Source organism: Triturus cristatus, chromosome 11, assembly GCF_964204655.1.
Source record: "Triturus cristatus chromosome 11, aTriCri1.1, whole genome shotgun sequence".
Taxonomy (NCBI): Eukaryota; Metazoa; Chordata; class Amphibia; order Caudata; family Salamandridae; genus Triturus; species Triturus cristatus.
This window is the reverse complement of record NC_140594.1, coordinates 811,817,855-811,843,275: the sequence shown is the minus strand read 5'-3', so window position 1 is coordinate 811,843,275 and position 25,421 is coordinate 811,817,855. Positions and strand designations below refer to the sequence as shown.

General features: G+C 43.0%; 1 protein-coding gene across 1 annotated transcript in view; it reads right to left on the bottom strand.

Moving 5' to 3' along the window:
- RBP1 (retinol binding protein 1) overlaps window positions 1-25,421 on the bottom strand; it is a 110,756-nt gene that overhangs the window by 16,540 nt on the left and 68,795 nt on the right. Inside the window, exon 3 of the mRNA XM_085634528.1 lies at window positions 17,639-17,740. Within this exon, the coding sequence (XP_085490654.1) occupies window positions 17,639-17,740 (102 nt within the window). The remainder of the gene's footprint in view (window positions 1-17,638; window positions 17,741-25,421) is intronic.

Below are 25,421 nucleotides of genomic sequence, written 5' to 3'. Positions count from 1 at the left end.
TTTGTTAGCCTTAACATGCAAAGACACACCGAATCCTATCCCATGGTCTGAAGAGTGCCAGAGAAGTTTTGTGGAATTGCGTAATGCATTGTGTTCAGCTCCTGTGTTGGGTACCCCTGACTACAGTAAGCCTTTTACATTGTATGTTCACGAGAAAGATGGTTGTGCGTTGTCAGTGTTAACACAGCCTTTTGGCGACAGACGGCGCCCATGCGCATATTTTTCATCAACCTTGGACCCTGTAGCGAGGGCATTGCCAAGCTGTCTGAGAGCGACAGCTGCTGCAGCAATGTCTATCCGACAATCTGCTGGTTTGGTAATGGACAATACATTGATCGTTATGGTTCCACATGCTGTAGACACATTATTAAATAGAACCAAGACACAACACTTGACTTGGCTATGAGCTCACACTGTTAGCAAATCACATACACATAAAGAGATGCAATACGCTGAATCCAGCCACATTGTTGCCAATTCCAGCAGACTCAGATGAGATTGAGCAACATGACTGTCTGTTCAGAACAGAAGAAGAGACGAAAGGGAGAGTAGATCTAAAAGATACTCCCCTGACTGAGTGTGATGGCACTTTATGGGTGGATGGTTCGTGTTTCAAACTCCCTAATGGTGACACAACTGCTGCATATGCTATCACGACTTTACACACGGTCGTGGAAACTGCACGAGTGCCACATAATTCGGCCCAAGCAGCGGAATTAATTGCCCTCACGAGAGCGTGTGTGTTGTCTGAAGGAATGAGAGTAAATATATACACAGACAGCCAGTACGCCTTTGGCGTGGCTCATAATTTTGGGCGACTGTGGAAGGAGCGTGGGTTCCTGACATCGCATGGAGCTAAAATTCAGAATGGCAAGTTGGTGAATGATCTCCTTGAGTCACTGACCCTACCGTTGCAAGTTGCGATCATGAAATGCAGTGCGCACAGGAAAGTCACAGATGATGTTGGACGTGGGAATGCGTTTGCTGATGAGACCGCGAAAGAAACAGCACAGAATGTGAAGACTAGAATGTATGTTGCAGGCCCCGCAAGATGGGTTAATGATGTGGGAATGTGTGAGAACACAATAGAGAGTGTGAAGTCGCTTCAAGCTGAAGCCACAGAGGAAGAGTTAAGCAAGTGGAGAGAAAGTATGGGTAAGTTGGATGAGAATGGTTGTTGGATTGATCTGACAGAACATAAGCGATGGTTGTTGCCTGATGCATATGTGCTTCCAGTGGTTACTATGGCACATGGAATGGCACATATCAGTACGAAAGGTATATGCAAGTTGTTGGCTCCAGTATGGCAGAATGCTGGGATTCCCAAGTGTGCAGAGAATGTGGTCAAGAATTGCATAGTATGCTTGAAGTACAACCCTGGTAGGGGAACCCCAACTCCAGCTGGTCACTTTGCACCCCCATCATGTCCATTTGAAGTTTTGCAGCTGGACTTTATTCACATGGAAAGGTGCAACAACCTGAAATATGTACTGGTGGTTGTTTGTGCTTTCTCAAAATGGATAGAGGCTTATCCTCTGAAAGATAACACTGCCCTATCCACAGCCAAAGCCCTTGTGAAGGAATTTTTCCCTAGGTTTGGAATGCCAAGAATGGTGTGGTGTGATAATGGAAGTGAGTTTGTGGGTAAAGTGATGAAGAATGTATGTGAAGGGCTAGGGATAAAGCAGAAGTTCCACGCTGCAAATCACCCCCAATCAGCTGGATTAGTAGAACGCTACAATGGAGCCTTAAAGCTCAAGCTGGCCAAAATCCAGGCGAGCACCGGTCTTAAATGGCCTGACGCTCTGCCTTTAGCACTCCTGTCCACCAGAATGACCATACACTCACGAGTGGGACTTAGCCCTTACGAGGTTGTTTTTGGCCGCCCGGCCAACGTATGGGGTGTACCGAGGCCTACGAAGTTCAGTGAGATTGAACATCCAGTACTACTCGATTACCTGTATGATTTGACTGTTAAACTGCGTGTTTTGCACCAACAGGTACATGATACTCTTCCCCAAGCTTCTGAACCTCCTGGACACCCTATCAACCCTGGCTCGTGGGTCCTGATCCGAAATTTCCAGCGTAAGAGCAACGACGAGCCTCGCTGGATCGGCCCTCTCCTTGTATTCCTGTCGACAAGATCAGCGGTGCGAGTAAAAGGGAAGAAACACTGGATCCATGGTACCCACTGTAAAGTAGTCCCTTTGCCTTTGCCATATGACCAGTGGGTCAAGGAGGGTATCGCCGACTCTGAGACAGACCCTGTGCCTCGTTTTGTACCATTCAGTGACGCACGCCTAAAAGACACAGTTTCAGACCAAGAGAGTGACAATATTCTGCAAGAAGCTGTGCCACCATCAAATCGATTGGACACCATTGAGCCTGAACTTTTGTTTCAAGACCAAACAGCACCTGGCCGTCTCCGCTATAATTTGAGACCAAGGCCCATGGACAAATAAAGATTTCCTTACTATTTCCTTTTTGACATTTTTGCTCTCCCATCTGAAAGACTTTCTTGATTTTTGTTTTTCGAACCACCATCCGGGTTCTGCCGCAGGGTCGCGGTGCCAAGACTTTGGGGTACAGGCCGAAGACGTTAGGTCAATGGTTCTGGTTGGTCTAGGGCGTTTCCCTGGACTGACAGGCGTACTCCTTAGCAGAAGACACTCATCCGCCGCGAGCGGCCCAAGTAGAGGATGGAGTTTTTTAAGATGGAGAGACCGATTGAGGAAATGAACTTTAACGCAAGGATGTGTAGAATTGTAAAAAGTAAATGTTTTGTATTTTTGTGCCTTTTTACACTGTGTAGTATCATGATGTTTATTGTAGGATTTGTGTTCTTCTCCGCTCAAAAGCCCATTACACCCACTGAACAGCCTATACCTCTTTCTACCGCCTCCTCTCACTCCTTTCACCCTTTGCCTGAGCACGAACAGACCAGACGATCAGAGTTCGTAAATAACTCGTTTATCCAGCTCTTGCACCAGCACCAACTGGTAATGAATACGACCAATTGCTGGGTGTGTGGGTTAATGCCACATACCATTAACAAGGGTATTCCCTACCTGGTGCTGCCGTATAGTTACAATGGATCGTCATGGGCATTCCAGACCATGTTTCTCTATGCTCTAGATACGTACTCCCCTCGCCAACCGCGTTCCATCAGACCTATCACCAATAATAAGGCTTTGATAAAAGGAGTTGCTGATATGAGTAGGGATATCGATGCCTACTCATCCATTCCCAAAGAAGAGTTGAGACCTTATGTAGGATGGAACGCGACGGGGTATAGTATTAGTCTGGGTGAAAGACAGCGAAAAATCTCATCTCCAATCTGGGTCGTACCCCACATGGGTCGGTTCTGCTTACAAGGTAATGGTCAGAATCCTAGAGCTCAACTGGGAAGAAGTGACTGTACTGAAACGTACACTTTCCCGTCACAGTTTTCCCCTGCGTTTTTGGCTGCCAAGGGCACATATTTCATCTGTAATGACCGAGCATATACATGGTTACCCCTGATTTCTCGGGCACATGTTATATTGCGAACTTGCTACCGCCGACATTTACTGCCGCCTCTGACTATCACAAGACCAGAGTTGTGAGAGGCGTGATTAGTAAGGAAGACACTGCGGGTCAGGAAGCGGGAGACTTCTTCTTGGGTTTCCTGCCGTTTTGGGGACCTATGGTGAATAGTAGGAACCTGAGACAGCTGACTCGTGTGGTTGAATCCACTGTCAATGTAACGGCTGGTGCCCTTGGTAATCTGACAGCTGAGCTCCAAGCGGATCGCCTTATGACTTTGCAGAACCGCATGGTTCTAGACGTTATTCTTGCAGACCGCGGTGGGGTCTGCAAGGTCATCCAATCCAGTTGCTGCATTTTCATACCAGATAATGCTCCAACAGTGTATCAAGCCATCTCCAAACTCCATAAAATATCTGAATCCATACACGTGGATAAGGGAGATTGGTCACTGGTGGGGTGGTTCTGGGAATTGATATCTGCCTGGGGTTGGAAAGTTCTGATGGTCATTGGAATAATCTTAGCCATTCTTTTCCTGTTCTGTCTGTGCATACAGTGTGCTCCTGCGATATGTGGCCTCTGTGCTACCTTATGTGTAAGGAAACCTGTATCGAGGGACGAGCTAAGTAATAGGATGATGCTACAGCAACATCTTCATGACTTCGTGAACATTGACCTAGACTCGGATTAAGATGAGTATAGTGATTGCCTATGTAAGGGCAAAAGGAGGGTCTGTCGTACTTTAATCTTTGTGACCGCGTAGGGGACAGGGCCCTACCCCTGTCTATCTTGGTATTAGCAAACCGCAAATGGTAAATGCGGCATGTACGAGTGCTTTATATATCGTTCTAGCTATGAATGCACTGTGTACACGTTATTCTGCTTCAACTACGCGGGTTCCATTTTGGAAGCAGTGGCCATCTTGTCATTGCCCTCACATAGGCTATAATGGAGTAAATACGGGCCTCACAGTACATGGGCTTCTCCTCTGACTTCTCTGTGACCTGGGCAGCTGGCTCTGCTGCCCCAGGTCAAACCGGTCTCACGAGCTCCCCTTCCTCCGTCCACCTGTGATTAGCCTCAGGGCTTGACCCATCATAAAACCCTTTCATTCTACACAATCCTCCGGCTAATCTCTTTCACACCTGCTTGTTCCTGCTTTATGACTTGTTTCCCAAAACAGGAGATGCTCGTGTTTATTGGGGGGGTCTATTGACATCAAATGTGGGATCTGAACCTTACTGTGTAAATCATTGTGGGCTGGCCGAACTGGAATGTGGGATGGTCATCATGACTCTGCTTTTTCGTTTGTAATGTATACCTTTATATGGCCATATCATAAACCAAGGAATGTGTGCCTGAAGCATGATATTTTGTATTTAAGGAGAAGCCCGTTCCTATGATTTTCAGCAGTCTCCTGAGAACATACACGCTGTTGTACTTCTAGGATACCTGTAATTGGTCTGCAGCCAATAAACGAATCTTTGACTTCACCCAGAAGACTCTGTGTTTCTGTAGGTCTGGAACAGGGTGAATCCAGAAGTCATAGGGTGTGTGCCCCTGCACTGCTGGGTCCAAAAATACCCAGTACTTCAGATTCACGGATCCACCGCGCCCACAGTTGTATATCTGAGAAATCTTTAAATTTCTCAGGAACTACTGAACGGATTTACACCATTCAACAAAAAGAGTGCTTTCTGGACAAAGAGCTACCTTTCTGTCAAATTTGCTGTAATTCTGTTCAGCAGTTCAGGCTGTAGCAGTGTCTAAAGTTTCCTATAGAAATTAACATGGCGAAAAAGTGTTTTGGACTCCCTCCCCCCCCTTTTTTTTTCTCAGCCCCGCTAAATGGATCATTTCGTAATTTTTAAGACAGCAGCTGAAGTGCGAGTCAAATTAATTTAGAAAATTTCATGAAGATTCGTCAAACGGCACCAATGTTATTAGCAAATCAAAAGCAGCTTTTTAATAGAAATGATGTCCTAACTACAACTACCTACTGGCAACCACCAGTAGGATATATATATATATATATATATTCACGCTCCGTAGCCAGTCCCACCAGGTGAGCAGCACTCGAACACGCACTAAGGTGGCAAGCCTTTAATTCAGGGTACAAGCAGGTTCAGTTTGCAGTTTCAATCAAACAGCCAGAAAGCGATTCGCCTGACGCGTTTCGAAAGTCAATATTTCTTCTTCAGAGGCAGTCGCTGTAATGAATGTGTGCTCCGGTCTCCATGCTTAAATGCCAAAATCACGCCCCCAGATGGGCCGGCCAAATGACCCTCGGCATTATGGGTGATGGAGTCCTGGTCAATCAGACCTCAGATGGTGCACTAATTTCTGTTAAAATATTTTCAGCCCACAGATGAACCACCGCAAACAGTGCCTGCCATCAATCCCAAGCGCATGCTCCCACTTTACGGCTTAACAGATGCTCTGCCGTGTGGCCCCCTCTCTTCACAGGGTGGTGCAAGCTCGACGGCTGGGTCGCCGCCTAATATTCACGCTCCGTAGCCAGTCACCACCAGGTGAGCAGCACTCGAACACGCAGCTGAAGTGCGAGTCAAATTAATTTAGAAAATTTCATGAAGATTCGTCAAACGGCACCAATGTTATTAGCAAATCAAAAGCAGCTTTTTAATAGAAATGATGTCCTAACTACAACTACCTACTGGCAACCACCAGTAGGAGATATATAAATATATATATTCATTCAATGAAAAAAAACAAAGGTTACTGGGACGTTATAGTTATGTTCACATTTAACTCAGACAAAACCATAGAAATAGACAGTTATAGTTTTACTTATGTTAAGAAACTATAACTTGTGGCCTAGAGTTACTTAACAGCACAAATTATAGTTTCTTCAGATAAGTATAACTAAACGTATAACTATAACTGCTGACTTTTTATGGTTTTGTTTGGGTAAGACATAAAGCTAACTATAATGTCCCTGTAACCTTTGGTTTTTTCAGTGTATTTCTATAGTTTTTTAACGTAAGGTAATATAGAATTACTGTATGTTATTACAACCACTGCCACACAGGCCTTTGGCAATGCACGGCAGGGGTTGTGGCTAACCCATTCCCCGCATGCACCCAGGCCAAGCAACAAACAAAATGGTGGGAACAACTTTCCTCTCAGGTTGAGGCCAGCCAATCAGAACTTTGTTTTGCCGCCGGAACCACGGATCCCCCGCGGGTTCCCACAGATCCCTCATGTGTGGATCCATGTCCCTAGATATCTATTAATTTCTTTCTTTAATAACTCATAAACTATTGAACAGATTTACACCAAATTTCAAAACATTCCCTTTCAACACCAAGAGCTAGCTTTCTGCAAAATCTGGTCTAATTCTGTTCGGTAGTTCGAGCTGTAGCCGTGTCTAAATCTAAAAAACGCAAAATCCACATTAACATTACATGGGGACAAATCTATTTGGGAACCTCCCCTTTTTCTCCCCCGCTTTATGAATCACCCCGAAACTTTAACGATAGCAGCTGAACTGAGTGTCAAACTAGTTTTGAAAATTTTGGGAACATTCGTTAAACAGCGCCAAAGTTATAAGTAAAACAAAAAAAGCTTAGTCTATGGGAAAAGTTGGTCCTAACTAGGTAGGTATAGTTAGGATTGCTATTCCATAGGAAAAGCGTTTTTGTGTTGCTAATAACTTTGGCCCCATTTGATGAATCTCCACAAAACTTTCCAAAAAGGTGCTACTTTTTGACTAATTTGTGCATGGAAAGTTTCAGGGTGATCTGTCAAGCAGGAGTGGAGAAAAAAAAAGGGGGGGGTTCCAAAATCCACATGCATTTTCCATAGACTTCTTTAAGATTGGCCACAGCAAAAACTGCTGAACAGAATTACACCACATTTGTCAGGAAGCTAGATCTTAGGCCCCAGATTGTGCTTTTTGTGATTTGTTGTAAATCCATTCAGTAGTTTATGAGAAATGAAGGCTAAAACATAATTGTATATTTTAGCAGTTGGGCTTGCAAAAGTCTCAGTGTTTCGCGGGAACATCATTAAAAAAAAGAGCATTATGATTGGCCCAAGGAGCTTTATTTCCCTTGGGCCTTCACGCTCGTGCAGTCAGACTCCTGCTAGTGGGGTTGGTGCATGCGGGGGGGGTGTTGGCCGCAACCCCTGCCGGCCACGACCATTTAGAGATGCAACATATTGCAAAATATAACTGCACCACAATATTGATAAATGCATAAAAATGGAAACATCTAAAAAAGAGTTTAAGAGAGAAAAGTTGGCAGACAAAATAATAACTTTGTCCAAAAATATGTAACCCCCTCCTACATCCCGAGGAGAGCAGATGCTCCAAGCACTACACAGAGCTAATTGAGCCAGATAGTCTGTCACTATCAGCTCGGTGGACAAAGAAAGCAGAGCTTTGTGCGGAAAAGGAATAACCTGACAACTACCAGCCCTCATGGCCAGAGACAAGCTATGCCTTATTTTGCCAAAGTCTGATTTTTCCCAAACGTTCCGAACTACACCCCATATCACACCCAGGGGTAGTGCATACCTCCCCCTAGCCCTCTCTGCATTAAGGAATGCACCCATCAGCAATCGCCACCTCACATCTCACCAGAATGTTGACAGGTAGACTAATATGGACACACATTCCAATGACCAGGACAAAACCAAGTGTTGAAGCGAGTTCTCGGGTACTGGTGGATAAGCTGCGTGTTTACCTCAATGAACTAACTAGGACTGCTAAGTTCCTGAAGGTCCACCACAGAAATGCTTGGGGGCAGACACCAACCCAACTCTACCAAACACCTCAGCCAGGGCAAGAAGTCTACATCTGCAACTTCGTATGGATGTTGATGCAGGCCAAGTTCAAAGGGCTTTGCTGAGTAATATTTTCAACACCAACGGTCATCAAGGTGGAAGGAAGGGAGGGAAACCTGCCTCCACCTCTCTGATGTACCCCCCAAGCGATGAGCCAGGGCACACCTCCCAGACTAACTACCAAACAGCTAAAGGCTCCTCCAACAGACCACACCGTAGATAGGAGAGGGGGGGTTCCAAAATACAAAGAGCCTTGAAACAGTTTAAAACTCACCATCCTCCTAAAACCTTAACACTTTCTTTTCAGTACCCCATTAGGAAAAAGTTGCTCACAAGTTCAAAACATTTGCTTGCATCAAGCACATGGGTAAAATGTAAGTGCAGGTACTTTTCCGACAACTGCCTAAGGATGTGTTTTTCCAAGCTAATCTACAAACCGCAGCTCTTATCCTACAGGTCTGGGATAGAGCTGAAAGTGGACCAACACTGCCGCTGACCGCCATTCCTTCAACCAAAGCTTTCAAAAGGACCTTCTTTCACAAAGCCAATTGCTCAAGTAACCAATTGACTTTTTCAACAACCCTTTGAGAAAAATTTTTTGCACTGCACCAAGACAAGACACCTCTGGGGGCCCAGACGACAGACACCTTACCCGAGGACGACCCCACAGCCTACAAATGTTTTCCAAGTTGAGTAATTTTATATTTCTGTACAAGCTCTATTTAGCCGGGGTGCTCTTGATCCCCCTCCGGAACAAGACATATGCCTAATCTTGTAAACTCTACTTCTGCATTCTTGCCATGCTTGTGCAGAGACCTCTCTCACCTCACACTTACACTGAACTAAACGCTAGTATTCCTCATGCACCACACAGCGCACTCTTACACAACTGGTACCAACACACAACCACTGTAGGCACTCAAACTACGAACAGATCATGTTATATATGTTGACGGATACCCCACGCCGTAGGTGCAGACACGCTTTACTTATCCCAGCGGTACAAAAGGGGGTGGTGATGGACGGAGCATCAGAACCAATCAAACACTCACACCCAGTCAAGAGATCTGGGTTTGATCCATCAGCGTTCTTTAGCCCACTCTGCCACCCCAGTTCAGACATGGCCATATGCAAATCAGTCTGACCCTGTGCCTCATGGGTACAGTCCAGCCCGAACTGCCAAGCCATGCCTTCCCTGGACCGGAAACAAGCTTCCTAGGACCGGTTTCTGGCATTTCAGCCGTCTTCAGCCAGGCTTGCTTGAATCCAGTGGCAAAGTGAGCAAGGGACTCACGTCTGAGCATACCCTGCCAACTTATGGCGAACAAAGCGGTACAAAAGGGGGTGGTGATGGACGGAGCATCAGAACCAATCAAACACTCACTTATCCCAGGAGATAGCCCCTAAAAGAACAAAGTGCCTCATCCATCTGTACCTATCGAGGATCACGGCTAAAATCCAACCCAACAGAGTAGAACCCGCAGGACAATAGTAAACATCACCTAGAATGAGAACAACCCCAAAGCAATATAGCTCCTCACGGAGCCTAGTGACATCCAATCCGAGGTGTACCAGATGCGCAGAAGGGGCACCATAGAGGAGGACTTGGTTTGGCCCCAGGAGTTCATAGAAAGAGGTTTTTGGAGGTAGCAAGACCACAGCACCAGTGCACAAATACGTCTGCTTCTGCCTCCGCCTGCGCTCCCAGGGTGGCTCTTTACGTCTTTGGGGCCACCTTCCTTAATGAAAAGTGGAGCCAAGGCATGGAATTCCAGAGTAGGGCAGCTTACCTCAATCAGACTGGGGGAAATAAAACCCATGGGAGGGGGTCCAAAGCCAGCAGTGAAAACCCACACCAAGAAACCTGGGATAGCGAGACTAATAGACACACGTTAGGAGGGGAAGGGGCAACCTCTAATTGTATGCAAACTTACACTGTACTCTTTATGTTTCAGAAGCAAAGGAAACTATACTGTTGGCAGTAATGAAAACTGTGATGTGATACTGCACATACCGGACCTGCAATGGGGCTCCTCCACGCTGATGGAGTTCTACTGGCAAAGCTGTGACCTTGCCAATACCAAACCCGTCCAGAGATGGCGGGCCCTCTGCACCCTCGTGAGCATACGCACCCCAGGTCATTCCTGGAAAAGATCTGTCTGAGTTGTCTCAACATCCGTTACAGAAGAAAACAACTCTGTTGCATCAGTCTTGAAGGCGGAGAACTGCTGAATACTTTGACTGAGATCAAGATAAGGACATTGGAGAAGAATTTAGACTGTTCACATAGACGCGAGTAAATGCCGGAGGGTCAATACCTTTTTCACTATGACCACTAACCGGGTGGGAGTTGATGAAGATGATAAATAATACTGAGCTCGGCCTAAACACTATCAAGGAAGAAATGAGAGCCACCCGCCTTATGGTGATGCAACATTGGTACGGGTTGGACTTGATGACCGGGATGGAGGGTGGAATGTGTCCCAAGATTGGTGCTTCCTGTTGTACTTTTATTCTCAGAAATGACATGGGACATCAACTTGTGCCTTCGAAGAACTGTATCATCTGCAAGCCGGCATGAAGGAGGAAGGTGCCTTGGGCAGGACTGGTTGCATAGCATCTTTTCGTGGATCCCCCTATGTGTGCCCAAACTATCCATGTCAATGATGCCAGTTTTCATTGTTGTACTTCTGTTATGTGCTTTCCTACAAGTGGGGGTTTCCTGCTGTAATAACGCAGTCCTCAAATTAGGTAGTATGCACATAGTTAGGGAAAACATAACAGACACTACAGACACAACACACTTTTGAATAATATACCGGTCATGACATATGAGGAGGATGGAGTAGTTCAGGAATCAACTAGAGGGGGGAGTGTTGGAATGGGCAAATATGATGTCAATATGTGATATGTGAAGCCCAGCAACGGCATTACCAATAAATGCAATGTCAACGTATTCCATCACCTGTGCCCGCACAACCGTGCTGATACCGTCAGTAACAATGTCAATGTATACCATAATCCATGTACCAATGACAATGTTGTTATCAGTAAAAACAATATTGTTGTAGGCTATGATCTTGGAATGCATAACTATGTCATCAGTAAAGACAATATCGATGTACGCTATGACAACTCTACGCACAATGTTGAGAATGTCGAAGAAAATTACACCAGTGATTGCCACATTCTTTTCAGGAGTTCCAGTGAACTGGTTTCATTGCTGTCGGATTTACCCAAGTTGACCTCCCCATCAACCCGGAGTCAGAGATATGTGGCCAGGCAGGTCCTGCGACCCATGCCTATCAAATAGCAGGTCACAGGTGGGGTCTCACTTAACCGGAAGACAAACGCGCGCACAGGGCAATCCTGACTGATCGCACAGATAGATAGTTGCACCACAAAAAGTCAGAGGAAGTTGGCCCCAAAAAAACAAGCTTGGCCAAAGGCTTGTGTTCGCCAAAAATAACACAAAGCTAGATACCACTTGTAGATAGGAACACTCAGCCAATCAGGACACAACTTGCACACCACACATATTGATCACACGCTCCTCATGCCGGACATCTGGACACATACACACTGGCCCACACTAGCTTTCCCCAAGGCTGAGAGCCATCAGTGTCCTTATCAGATGACCAAACTTGTTAATTTATGACTGAGGTGCTTTTCATGAATGCAGAAATTACTTTATTGTACCTCACAGATGTATATAATCTCAGCCCAAACTTTGTACACCGAGAGACCTTCCTCAGACGTATTCTGCCGAGACTCACTCAGCCACTGCGTTTAATAAAACCAACTTGTTCCTGTTTTGCCAAAAACATCTTGTCTTTTCATTTCATTAAGGTAAATTCATATCCGAGCAACAATGGCATCCAAGACAGGTTGCAAAAATGAAGAAAAAGCACTATCTGAAGTACCCGCAAACCTGGCAAAAGTGCTCTGAAAGGACCCAGATCCCAATTTATGAAGTACTGCCACTAATTTGTTGTTTGGTGGAATGGCATGTGAATGGCCAGTTGATAAATGCAAACACAGACCAATCTTCTACAATAAATGCAAGATGTTCTCCTTCTTCAATAGGTACAATTGGACGGCCTTCTCCCTTACATCAATGAGAGTGACTCTCTGGCGAAAGATCCTGTAATTTCTTCCTCCTTCTCTGTACCAGATGTTGGCTCTAACCTCCTTGGCTGGATATGGTTAGGAACGATTGTTAGTTACAACCACTTTTGATATACCGATGTAATTGCATGACTTTTTGCACCTGCTAGGACCATGCATAGCATTCTGGCGCATTCAAGCAGTGCGGTACACTGCGTGATGCTGAATAATACAGTGTGTGCTTTGCAAATACCGATATGTTACCCATGCTTTAGGACAGGAGTGGGAACACCTAGTTTGCATGCATTAGAATCTGCTTAGCACAAGGCGGCACGCACTTAGTAAATCTGGGCCCAAAGGTTATAGTGACATTATAGTTAGGTCTTGTAATATTTTCTTCCTTTAAGTTTTTTAAAAAAAACAAGAAATTCACTGAAATAACTCAAAGGTTAAAGTGGCGTTATTATTAGGTTTAGTGATAATATCTTAATTTACGTTAAAAAAATGTAGAAATTCACTGTAAAAAGTAAAGGTACAAGTGATGTTATAGTTAGGTAAAAATGTCAGTTAAGTGAGGCTGCCAGTAGTTCATTGCATTACCTCTCACAGAGTCTTAGGAGGCTTCACAATTAAAATAAATACATTTGTCATTTTCAAAGAGATCCTGAAAACGAGACTTTATATAAAGAGTATCGATCACCCAAAAAATGAAAAGCCGTAATTCACATCTTTGTTCAGTAAATATCACTGTTGAATAAGTAAGAATGCAAAGACAGGGCTTAATTTGAGCCAGAGGTTGCAGGTAGGGTCATCTGGCACTCACTTTTGGGTTACACTTTTTTTTTCTAGTCGATTAAAGACTCGTGAGGTGGATTCAAGATCAAGCAGCCTTAGTAGTCTGTATGTTATTATGCAATAGCCCGGCAGCGGGTTTCTGAGCAGAGCCTCAGGCATCATCACTCATTCTTTTCCAAACTAAGCACTGTGCAAAGAGTTATCTTGTCTTAAATTCTCACTGAGTATGAACATTGTCAGCCCGCATGTGGCAGTCAACAAGTCAGAGTCTCTGAATCACCACTGAGTGAGGCACCGGGAATTCAGAATGTCACCAGGCAATCTCTTTTACTCTTTCTTACTCTGCATTACGAGGTAGAACCCATGGCCATCCCTTCGTCTACCCCAAAGTAAAATATTTTACTCTGTATCTGGAAGAGATCCTGACCGGAAGTGGTCTGAAAGAAGAGTCATGACTGCAGCAGCATTAAATGAAACAAAAGTCAAGGCAGTAGTGCAGTGGCTGCAGAAGAACCAAAGTTACCTGTGACGCTGATGCCTCCTCTATATGTGTTCTAGCAACTGTAAATACTGCATCTTCCACAAATTGAGAGAATAGCAAAGAAGTGAGAGGTGAAGGTAAAAACTGCTTTAGGACCATTCTTCTCCAATGCACATTTCAACTATGCACCATTGAGCTTTTAGTACTGGTTCTTAGGTCATTATCGTCTTGGAGGCTACTATTTATTGTACCACAGGTTCAAAAGCCATGGTCGCCATAAAGTCAGGCAGCAAGGAGGTTAGAGGCTGTGGAGATGGCAATACCAATTCTCACTCAGTTCAAAACAATCGGACATTGATGCATGATCCATCTTATAAAAAGAAATAACAGGAAGGAAAAGGAAGTAGAGAGATACAAGGCAAATACATTGAGAGGGAGGCGGAAGAAATCAGAAGTAAGGGAGGTTTAAATGGAGATGAGGTTGAAATAGCAGCCAGGGGAACAGGAGATTATAGCTGAATGTAAGGAGATTAGGAAGCATAGAGGCTAGTGCAACTGGTTAGTCATCTATTTGCTTCCCGATTGCAAATGTGGTGTTCAGGAGATCGAATCCCAGCAGGGCAGATTCAGCCTTCCATCCTTCTGAGGTGGGTATATGGGGTATGATAAATTGCTCAATAAAAGTTTATTTTATTATTTTTTAGAAAGAACCTTGGTGCATTATGTAGCATTCATTATACCTTGTTGGTGGTCTGTCAGGTTGGGCCAGCCCCCATCTCCTACCTCACCAGAGGCATGCTTATGAACACAGGTTTTGGAGGACACTACCTGCATTTCCCCCCCATACAATAAAGGTGATCCACCTGATACTGTTGTTCTAAAGATGGTCAGAGAAGCCAGTTTATAAACACTCAAGTCACAGCAAACGGATGCTTTTCCTTTATGTTATGGGTAAACTTTAGTTTCCATAAAATAACTATGCATGTGGAATCTATAAGCTCTTTAAATCAGCATGTATGTTCATTTGTATTCACCATCTGTAAATCAGGCAGCTTGTTGTCATTTTTGTACAAGTGCATGCTTTGAAACACTTAAGAGGTAATCATAAGTCACAGTATTGGAAAGTTTGTTGGTGAGAAATGCATGCTTTGTACAGGATAGCACTACCTGAGATGGCTAGTGGCTTTTTCACGTTAGTGTGATATAGTGCTAATCTTGGAAAATTTGTAAAATACTTAGGTGCTGGGTAAATTAAGATGCTATTTTACCAAAACACGAGGAATTTTATTGTCTAAACTGTAAGTTGATGTGCAAAGCTGTGCTCCAACTAGACATTTTAGCACTCCAGGTCAAGCTAGCTAATGCGCCTTGACAAATTTAGCTAATATTTACGTTTAACAGTCGAATATTGAGGCAATCACCATCTAAAGAAGCTCAGATCATATCTCTATGTTTCCAATTGGTTTGAGAAATAAGCAACTGCAAGCTCTTAAGTGTGTGACCTCTTGGTACAGATGGCCGGCCCTTCAACAACAAAAAGGTTATATTTGAATGTATTTTGTAAACATTGAAATATCAATCTACAGCATATTGGTTGTGGGGCTGAAATGTATAAATAGTGATACCCAATGATTTGCAGATGTTGTGAATAACTAAACAATACACACAGTGATTAATGAAAACAGGAACCGCTAATCGTACTTAACTAGTTTATAGAGCAGTGAAAATCTTCACAAAACATGCACATTATGTTGACTTCGACAAGAGAATTTCAGAAGCAAATTAAAACTTTTCACAGAATCATCCAAAAGCACTATGGTCCCACAAGATTAGCTGATGTGCTCTATATAAAAAGGTGTTAACATAACATAATACAGCAACTCGTCAAACAACATAACAATACAGCACCAACATAAAATCATAATAGCCAGCACTAGAATTTTTTTTAAAAAAAACAACATTCATGAACCACTCATTCTCCACCACTTGCTGCTGACCTGAAGAAAGTAGAAGTTCACCACTCTAACTTCCATTAACCCCTTCGCTGCGCCGGGAATTCCGCCGCAGCACTGGGGGTGGTTTGGGAGCAGCGCGGTGGCGCTGTGCTCATGACGGAGCCACTCCATCATGAGCCACGGTTGAGCTGTGCTCATGACGGAGTGGTTCCGTCATGACTCCGCCCACGGCGCTAATCGCCCGCACAGGCGGGGAATTAGCGCCGCTTGGGCGGAGCTGCCGCCAACGGCCGCGGCATGACGGAACCACTCCGTCATGAGCACACGGCGACTGTGGCTCATGACGGAGTGGTTCCGTCATGAGCAGGGGAGGGGTTAAACTATGTAAGGTGTCCATATTTCCACAGGAAAACAATAAACATATACAATTTGAGCTTTCACAAATGAAATATAGACTGCACTTTTCAGGTACAAAGCATATATCCATTGGCTCCTTGGGAGCTCACAGTGACCACAGAGCACTTTCTGTGTTCCCAAAGGCTGTAGCACATGGCCAAAGTTCATGTGTAGTGGGTTTCGGTTACAAAAGATGGGGGGAGGGTATGGAACCTGTCACTTAGAGGCTATGCACAGCATCTTCTAGAACAGGGTTCTCCAAAGTCGGTCCTGGAGGGCCAGATCCATGCCAGATTTTTAGATAACTTCATTTATATGCTAAAAACATGGCAAGGATTCAGCCCTCCTGGACCGGCTTTGGAGAACCCTCTTCTAGAGTTATGAGATAGGACACGCTGAAAAACTGCAAATCGCTAAAGGCTGTGTCAAGTGGGTTCTACGGACATGAAAAAGGACACAGCGTTAAGACCATGCTCTGTTCCACAGCTATTTAAAAGATGGACTTATAGAATGGGTTTTGGGGACACAGGACAGGATGTACGATTTGGCACAAGGCCACACCCTATGCCCAGTTTGAATGTCCGGAATAAGAAAACAGTGGGTTCTGAGTGGACAGAAATTGGATGTAAGGGTGAAATGTGAAAAAGCCATGGCCAAAGCAAGTAACTCCACAACCCCCATCCCGCTGTGTGCTTGTGAATGCCATATAAAGCGGGTTATGGGAAGAGAGGTGCTGTGCATCACACCCTCCAAGCAAAACCTGCTTCACGTGACCAAAGTCGATGCAATGTAGTTCATTAAAAGAACAAAAACATTAATTGAAAAGGCATTGCTAAAAGTTACTTTTTGGCTCTTTCTCCGACCTAAAAATAACACCTGCCATTAAAAAATATAAATTATCCTAAAACCAGTCAGCTTAATGGATGTTCTGATTAGAATCCAAAGCTTAAAGACCACAGGAATTTGGCATTTAGGGCAAGCTACACAAACATTTATCCACTAGTGCACTACTCATGAGGTAACATAGGATATCCTATGCAACATCACCATTGACATCACCACCGACATCATCAATTATATAATTGAAGCTAATTTTGTGATATAGGTGCTCAGCACAGTGACCGTCTTAGTATGGAGTCTGACCCAGCCACAGAGCCCACCAATCAAATCATTTCAGATTGGATTCATAGGGTAGATGTCCTAAGTGAATGCCGGCTTGGTCCAGGCACTGTATTTTGAGTAACGGGCACAGAAGAAGGTCAAGTCTATCAGCACAGTCATAGGTGATGTTGAGCAGGGCATCCCAAAGTTAGTGCTGAGCCCATAGGACACTCAGGGCAAGACGTGGCTGAAGGCTATGTCCTGTGCCCAAAGGCAGATGGCCATCACCTCGGCTTTTTTCTGCTACCCTTTTGACATTAGGGAGTCTGATGACCGAAAACAATTACCTTCACTCATCAGCTGGTGGTATATATTAGTTATCATGCAGCTGTTGGTTCGAGTACCCAATGTAATTGCTCATTTATGAAATAAAAAGCAGCTAAGGTTATGTTTATTTCCATGACCATACCAAGTGCATCTCATCGCCTTCCACCCACTGGGTCCATCCGCGGCCTTCTTTTTCACCTTTCTGTACACAGACAAGTTTATCTCCAACCCAATTCACCGTGGTCTGCAAAAAAAAAAGAAAAAGAAAAAAAAGAAAAAAAAAAGAAGAACGTGGATAAGGATAAAGCAGGATAAGGTAGATATTTTAACAGTGTGTAATTGTGCTTTGATGCTAGCAGTTCTTTAGTTAGAAAGTGTGCTGGACGGTGAAGGTTCATTAGACACCCTACTGACATTACTGGAGCTCCTCTCGTTGTAAACTGTCTATTGAGTCTCTCATTCAGGCAATTTCTGCTCAAGCTAGAATGGATTTCTTTGCAATACCAGCAGCACTCCAATCATCCTAATTTCAGGGAAGACACTGCCTGCTGTCATGGTTCTGGCATCTGGAAACTCCTAATAATGCAGCAACAAGGGTCTGAGGAAGGGCATTCTAGCATCTATCCATCCGTTGCGCCTCATAAGGTGGTCATGAGAGTGATCAGAACAATTCCAGATGAACAATTTGAATTACTTTCACAGCCGTGCAGGGGACTGGAAGTTATTTGAAATTAAGCTGGAGAGAGGCACTTGTGTTTAGATCCCTCTCTGGAATTAATCCTAGGATATCATGTGCAGTACTAAATTTGTGGCCCGGATATACTAACATTACACTCAACACAGCTCAGCGAGGGAAGTTGCTATGCAGAGTTGACTGAAAGGGCGAGTGCAGAATTGCACCATATTTATAACAGAAGTGGTGCATTGGCTGCCTAGCGCCAATGAAGGCACCCATCCGGCATGTTGCAAGGGTGCCTGCGTTGTTGTCAGAATAGGTTTTGTGTTGGAAGGGATACATTCCTGTAACAATTGTGTTTTGAGACTTATTCATCTTTGTGTGTGTTGCAGTAAGCTCCACACATGCAAAGAGGAAGTAACAAGGACAAATAAATATATATATCCTTGTTACGCAAGCTTTGGGTAGGTATATAATACATGGGTGAATACATTGGAACGCCTAAGCTCCACTCAAGTAACGCATCTCCGACACAAGGTAGTACAAGTCAGCACTGCCTTGAGTTACTTCCCTTTTTTTTTTTTTTACAAAGAAATGCAAAACTATGCAACTTGGACTTTGCGTAGTTTAGTAAATACCTAAATAAATTTAGCAAAAGGACTGCGTTAAAAAAGTGACGCAACATCTTAGTAATTTTGGGCCTGTATTTTTCTGACTGTAATGGTAGCTTGCAGCCAATTAGAGCCCACCTTCTTGCCAGAGTATAAAACATAGAACCCCGCACTTCCTCATCTCTGTGGATTGTAATAAGCACACTAATGGCATTGCAAGCACTTACCTTTAACCATGTCTTCGATATAGAAAATAACATAATATACATTCCAACAGATTCTAGTATACAGAGAATTTTCATTTGGCACCATGTGATAGGGACACAAATGATCAAATCTTCGGCTCTCTCATTAAAATGTATAGATATCCAAGATGACTAAGCTAGTCGGGCATTGTAATTTGACAGCTCATGCAATCAATAACTGACGAGACTGCAATTTGGAGTATGTTTAATAGTACTACAACAGTACTACTAAAGAACTACAAGTTTTAAATAGCGCAAAATTGACCGGAAGGTATCAGGTATCAGAGCGTTTTACATGAGCACCAGTTGCTTTACACAAGGACACATTCATGTTTTGTTAGGCACGGGGGATTAAGTGATTTGCTCAGAATCACAGGACATGGAGCGTCATTGCCGGGACTTATGCAAGCTTAGCAGTAACTATGGGAGGAACCAGGAGGGGTTTGGAGTGGGACAGACACCCCGCCCAAAAGAGCAAGCCCATTGCTACTAACAAACTACACTTCTAAATCTACTACAACTAAAAAGGTCTCCAAACAGTAGCAAATGTACTGCAGCTGAGCACTGAGGTCAGTCCAGCACCCACAGGTACCGCAATTCCAGAAATGAATTAAAAATTAACCCCATTGAAAATGATGTTTAAAAAAATTAATGAATTTCTACTTTTAATATACATATAATTCACTGAAAAAAACATAGGTTAAAGGGATGTTATAGTTAGGCTCACATTTCACTTGTACAAAACCAGTGAAATTCAGCAGTTCTAGTTACCAGAGATAACTATAACTTACGCCCCTGCAATGCACTGCTTATGAACTCACATATTACATCCCTGCAGGACAAGATCAGTAACATCACTGATGACATCAATTATCATCTTTAAAAAAAAAAAGCCATGGGGAGGTGGTGGCCCAGGGTGCAGGCGGTTCCCGAGGCCCCACATCAATTGTTTTAATTGCCTTGGGGAGGTGGTAGTCCCTGGGGCTCAAATAGCCTTAAGAGGGGGGCCTTGTACACCCCTCCTTTTTTTATAAAATGCCGCCAAGACTTTGCCTACCCGGGGGCCCTATTGAAAACAAGCGTGAGAGCCCGTGCTTGGTATTTTTATTGTTTTTGCAGCCATTGATTTTTCTCAAAAAAAGCTTTTTTGACCTGCTGGGTCCATCTGGGACCTCAAGGCCAAGGTCTTCCTTCCCTGCCCCCTTTTCTTTATTTTGAGGGGGTTTTTTTGGTACTCGGTTGAAGCGGAGTCCCAAGATAGCTGTCAACACTTCCTGCTTTAAGTGTTGGCAGCCAATCGGAGCTCTACATTTCCCTGCATAATTTTTGATTATTCGCGAAGTCCTCGCGATCCCAGGTACACAAATCTTTACTTCCTTAAATTTTCCCAGCAACTACTGAATGTATTTACGCCAAATAACAAAAAGCACAATTTGCAGACCAAAACCTAGCTTTCTGCCACATTTGGTGTAATTCCGTTCAGCAGTTTGAGCTACAGTTGTGTTCAAAGCTCCAATGAGAATTAACATAGGAAACACACTTTTTTGACCCCCCCCCCCTTTTTATGCACCCACTTGATGGGTGGCCCCGAAACATTCCATGCGCAACAAGAATCGGCAACCCACTTTTTTGTAGAAACTTTTGTGAAGACTCGAACGGGCATCAAAGATATAGGCAAGTGATTAAACAATATATATATATATATATATATATATATATATATATGAAACAACCAACACGTAAAAACGTGTAATTTGAAGAGCACTCCAGCAAAAATCCAGGGACAATGTTTTTCAAAGCATAAATGCTTTATTCGGCAAGTTCCCCCCCGTTCTACCCCCAAAACGCTGACAGACGCGTTTCGCCGACTGGCTTTTTCAATGTCAGTTTCCATTATGTAAAAGCGGCACATTTAAACTTCAACAATGTGTCGCATGACAATGAATGCGCAAACATAGAAGATGGGCTAGCAGCAACATTGTTTCTAAATTCATGGCGGCCATCTTCTAGTAGCTAATACAAACAAATAAAGTGCCTAACGTTCAGACAAAAATAACATATGTGCAGGTTAAAATTACAGTTTCAAGTTGGACAACAGTATAAATGACAGGTGATAATAAGATGTTTATACGTTGCGCTGTTCAGGATGGAGAAACGCACGATTTTAGATACATAATGTTCTAGAGTTGTATTAGGACTAACTAGGGTTTTAAAAGTGTGCAATCCTCATAGTTATTGATTGATTTACAAACTGAGGGGGTGAGAAGACTGAAATTCTACTAGGTAATCGAACTTAATGTTTAGTTTGTCAATCTGCCCCCCTAAAGTCAGGCATTTCCTCCAGATTGCCTAATCACCTGTCCTTGTGTATTAATGAAGCCCTGAATGGGCAAAAAGCCAACTACTGTGAGAGAGTATATTAGATATGTGCTGCTACCAAAGTGGAAAAAGAAACATTAGAAACAAAACAACAACAAGTGTCGATTGTATGTGATCGTAATGAGATTTTGTAACGATAGAGACCCAGTACAAGGGTGTCTCAGGTACATTAAGCGACCCATCCAAGGGTTTGAGTGTTTTCACCCTCTCATAGATGGACCCATAATTCCTCATCATTGTTAAGCCCTATTGGGGCCTTTGTTTGGAGATCTATTATGTATGTTGACTCTAGGATACGAAGTTTTTGTATTCTATCGCCACCCCTCTCCGACTTGCCCACTTGATCCAGACAATAGAATTTTAAAAGATCACGGTTGCTCTGATGGTATTGCTCAAAGTGTCGAGCAACCGGATATGCTGGATCTTTGTTAGAAATTGCCCGCATGTGCTCCAAAATGCGTTTTTTAGTAGGATGTATGGTGCTTCCTATGTATCTTTTGGCACATGGGCAAGTAAGGCAGTAGACAGTGAAGTCTGAGTTACAGTTGAGGAAAAGTTTCATCTTGCGTACAGGTCTGGGGTCATTGGGTCTGCCTGAGTATGTTGTTGTTTTTTCGCTAAATTTGCAGGCTTTGCAATGGTTGCAGGGATAAAAACCTGTAAGGCCTATTCTGTTTTTGACTCTGGGGACCGGATCAAAGTGACTATGTACCAGGTAATCGCCAATTGATAGGCTGCGCTTGTAAGTGATTACTGGGCGTGCTGGTAACTTCCTTTTAAGAATGTTATCTGTTTGTAAGATGTGCCAATTTTTCTTGAAGATCTGCATGATCTGGCTAGATTTTTCATTAAAATTGGTTATCATCCTGGCCTGACCTTCATTTGATTCAGTAGCTTTTTTTGCAATTAGTAGATCTTTTCTGTCAATCTCTTTGACTTTAGTATCAGCTATTGAGAGGTCTGCGTTGTTATAGCCTCTTTCCCTGAATCTTTTGGTGGCTTCTGTTTTTACCTGGGTATAGTCTTGTGCTTTGGAGCAATTCCTTTTGAGGCGTATGAATTCCCCAAATGGTATGTTCTTAATGGTGCTGCGTGGGTGGTGGCTGTCAGCATGCAGGACAGTATTGCCTGCTGTGGGCTTCCTGTAGACTTTGGTAAACAGTGTACCATTGTCTACATAAACTTCTAGATCCAGGTTTGTGACAGATTTGTCACTGATTTCCCCCGTGAATCTTAAGTTGAGGTCATTTATATTAAGGGAAGCCACAAATTCCTCAGCCGAGGTACGACTGCAACGCCAAATTATAAAAAGATCGTCTATGTATCGTGCCCAAAGAGCGATCTTTTCCACCCAGCATTCATTCGCCTCGCCCCAGGCCACGTGCTTCTCCCACCAGCCCACGAAGAGATTCGCGTAGCTGGGGGCGAAGCACGTTCCCATCGCGGTCCCTCGCAGTTGTCGATACAACTTTCCTGCAAAAGTGAAAATGTTGTTGGTAAGACAGAAAGTAATCATCTGTATCAGCATTTTGTTATGTTGGTAATATTTCATAGGTCTTTTGTTCAGAAACCAATCTATAGCAAAGACGCCATTCTTGTGATCAATGCAGGTATATAGACTGGTGATGTCCAGAGTTATGAGTAGCATATCAGCGTCCCAGGCAGTGCCTTCAATCAATCTTAAAAAGTCTTGTGTGTCCTTGATGTAGGAGGCCAAGTCTTTTACTAGTGGGGCCAGAAATAGGTCTATGTAGATAGATGTATTTTCCAATAGACTATTGATCGACGCCACTATGGGTCTGCCGGGGGGATTGGTTGTACTTTTATGCACCTTGGGAAGGTGGTAGAAAGTTGGAATCGTGGGTGCCTCACATTTCAGGAATAGAAATTCATATTGATTTAGCAGACCATCTGCTTTCCAGATTTGTAAGAGATTGTGGTATTTATCGATACTTTCAAGATAAATTGCTCTGGATATTGGCAAATAACAATCTTTGTCGTTAAGTTGCCGCATCGCTTCATCCTGGTACTGCTCTTTGTTAAAAACCACCATGTTTCCCCCTTTATCTGAAGGTTTAATTTCAATGGTTCCGTCTTTTTCCAAAGATTTTAGAGCCTCCCAATGTTTCCTGGGGATGTTGTAGCGACGTTCATTAAAATCTTTACGGTTGGCCAAGATTTTCAAATCCAGAATTACTGCCTCACTGAAGACGTCGATAGCATCAAACGGTGTTTTCGGAATTGCTCGAGACTTCAGCTTGAGGTTACTGTGTCCGCCTACTTGGTTGACACCAGATTCTGCCAAGTATTGTTCGCCTGACGGCATGTCTGGAGGTGAGGAGCTTAATTCCCTCATTGTTATAAGAGTTTCCAGATCGTGACCTGTTAGGGCATCTGATTCGCTTATTCCTAAATCTTCAGTTGTTATCAGACCTCCAATTTTTGGATGCAAAAGATATATTTTCTGAAATTTCAACTTTCTGATGTATTTAAAAAGGTCAATTCTAGTCCGTGCATAGTCAAAGCCTGCGGTGGGACAAAAAGTAGGTCCTAGCTGCAGGACCTTGATTTCTTCCTGTGTCAGAATCTTGTTCGATAAATTGATGACTGTCATTTCGTTTTTCCTTTGATTTACCACCAAAAAAAAAAAAAAAAAAAAAAAAAAAAAAAAATTATATATATATATATATATATATATATATATATATATATATATATATATCACAGCAACTCGTGATACAATCCCGCTTTCGCACAGAAATCACCAGTACAGACCAACTTGTGCAGCATTATTTTTTATTTCTTACTCCTCATATGTCAGGACGCGTTTCGGCCGTCCAAGCGGCCTTGATCACCTGATCGCACGTCACTAGTAGACCCGTTTTTAAATGCAAGTGCATGAATCAACAATAAACATAGATGAAATACTGTATTCTCATTATTGCGAAACAATGTAAATTACCCATCATTTATCACAATATATGTTATAAAAAGCACAATCTTGATCAAATAATATCCACTTATGCCAATGATATGACTCATAAAAATAAAGGCCTAAATGCCTCTTATATTTAGCATATAAATATGCATTTCTCAATGAGTTATCTTAAGGCAAACATATAATGAGTGTATCATCCATTTGTTTAGATTACACATAAGCTGATTCATTGCATAATAAACATGAAAATATAAAGTGCTCACCAAAGTAAAGTGCTATAGTTATATCATTTCAAAGTATACACAATACTTAAAAAATAGATATACTATACTACAAGTAAAACCATGAAATCTATAATATTGCAACAAACATTCAGGAACATGAAATTAGAAGAGAACACTTTCTAGAGGGTTATCATATATACAATGGATTTCATCTTTAGAGGAGCTAGTGAAATACCAATCAGTCCTGCTGATTAAAATTATTAATTTAATAAAAGCAGCCCGGTGACGCAGTTAAAACAATCAATATAAGAAAACAAGCATAGATAAAACTACCCATAGAATTCCTATAAAATTGATTGTAAAAAACCAGCGTCCACCATAGACATAGCCAGATAAAGTACAGATAACCACCTAGTATAGGGCACCCTCTCTTTTTTAATATAGTGATTGTTAAAGTAGGGTATGTAGATCTTCCGTTGTATTCAAACCCCCTGGCCACTTACTATTGAACTCCAATATATAGTTGGTCTCAAGCCTGCGGAGGGTAGCTTCCTTATCCCCTCCTCTCTTTGTTGTAGGGATGGACTCAATAGCAAAGTAGTGAAGAAATTGTGGGTCACTATTATGCGTGGTTTCAAAATGTCTAGCGACCGGGTAATTCTGATCTTTATTGATTATTGCCCTTAGATGTTGGAGGATTCGCTTATGAACTGCCAACTTAGTGCTGCCAATGTATTTAAGATGGCAATCACATTCAAGGACATACACACAGAATTCGGTTTTGCAGGTTAGATGTTGCTTTATTTCTCTATCATTATTAGAGAAAAATGTCCTGTAATTTTTGGTGTTAAC